This window comes from Hippocampus comes, unplaced genomic scaffold (assembly GCF_001891065.2).
Source record: "Hippocampus comes isolate QL1 unplaced genomic scaffold, H_comes_QL1_v1.1 scaffold22, whole genome shotgun sequence".
Lineage (NCBI taxonomy): Eukaryota > Metazoa > Chordata > Actinopteri > Syngnathiformes > Syngnathidae > Hippocampus > Hippocampus comes.
In genome coordinates, this window is record NW_017806175.1 from 8095394 (window position 1) to 8097023 (window position 1630).

A 1630-nucleotide genomic window follows, 5' to 3' on the forward strand; every position below is an offset into this window, starting at 1 on the left:
ATACTCCCCAGATGCAGCATCTGGGAGTGCAGTGTGTGTGTGTGTGTGTGTGTGTGTGTGTGTGTGTGTGTGTGTGTGTGTGTGTGTGTGTGTAAATAAATCCGCGTGCAACGTGAATCACAGACTCACTCACCCCCAGCCATCTTGCGCCTTTGTTGGCCGCCTGTTGAATCTGAACCCTCTTGAGCGTCACATTGTAGATGGCGCCTTCCTCCACTTCCTCCCCCCAGTCCTGCACGGAGCTCTGCAAGCCGGAAAAAGAAAAAAAAACAAGTCTGCATTAGCGGATAAGTTCTCGTCAGAGTTTCTTTGCGAGCAGAGCCATCCAGGTTCAAGAAGAAGACATTTTGGTTCTGATAAAACGGTGTGAGTTCAGGATGGGGAAAGACCTGTATGAGGACCCGCTTCACCAAAGAGGTTCTCAACGTGATTTTTTGATCGCTAGCAACAAAAAAATAAAATAAAATACAAACATTTAACCCAGTTCCACATACATTTCTGGAGGGTTGACAAGAAGGCCAAGGAAAAATTTTTTTTTTTTTTTTTTTAGCATCGTCATAATGATGAGTAGTAGGCCAATAAGTAGACAACAGACCTCAAACAAGGCTGAACTACAGTACAGTATTACCATTCATCAAACTTTGTTGGTGTGTTGGTCCATCTGGACTCCATCCGGACATGGGTTGCAAAAATGATTCTGGGCGTTATCCAATGGAAATATACTGTACTTGGTTGGTAAAATGTAAATTTTTTTTGTGCGGCATTCCACCGCAAAGTTTTGCGAATGCAGGTATTGGTTCTAAATTAATTTGCGTGAACCCTCTGTATTCTTTGAGATAACAATTTACAAGCTATCGACTGCTGTAAAACATAATAAAAACAAAGCAGTCGCTACGGTAAATGTACCATCATTCTGACAGAACAGTTATTCGATAAAACTGAATTCTGACACAGTATGTTGTACTTTACTTCATAAATCAGTGCACTAATTTGCAGCTGCAGTCCTACCCATGTGTCATACTGACCATCAAGTACATGGCTCCTGAGGGCAGGATGGGCTTCAAGCCAGGTACAGTGGACAGCTCATTGAAACAAATCTCAGCGTTGGACTATGGAAGAAAAAGACATACTGAATTTGACACCAACGAGATGGAGTGCAACATTACCAGACACAGATGAAGACTTGGCGGTGGAACAAGGAAGTGCAGGAAAACCTACAACGGGCACCGGCCTAACAAATGAGGGCTTCAAGTCCATTTCAAGTAATATGGTCTCCTCTTAGCCAACATGCACCATTCAAAACACATGCACGCACACACACGCACACCCCAAAAAAGGCCTAAAACGAATCAAATTACCATAATTTCCAGGCTATAGCGCACACCTGATTATATGCCGCACAAACGACATTTTTAAAGGAAAAACAATTTTGTACGCACACAAGCCGCACCTGTCTATAAGCCGCAGGCGCCCACATTGTAACCTGAGATATTTACAAAGAAAGACGGGAAACAGAAAGAGGTTTCAACGTTTAACAACATACCTTAACTTTTCTTTGCCTGTAACGCGGCAGTAAAACTGCACTCATTCGACTGGTTTAAAAAAAAAAAAAAAAAGCACTGTTCCCTGC

General features: G+C 42.7%; 1 protein-coding gene across 1 annotated transcript in view; it reads right to left on the reverse strand.

Annotated features, from left to right (window-relative positions):
• The window catches only part of rgl1 (ral guanine nucleotide dissociation stimulator-like 1), a gene marked incomplete at its 5' end in the record, with an annotated part of 9741 nt that extends 9461 nt beyond the window's left edge, over window positions 1-280 (reverse strand). The window contains one exon of the mRNA XM_019896884.1: window positions 134-280. Coding sequence (XP_019752443.1) covers window positions 134-280 — 147 coding nt within the window. The remainder of the gene's footprint in view (window positions 1-133) is intronic.
• Between the last annotated feature and the right edge of the window lie 1350 nt (window positions 281-1630).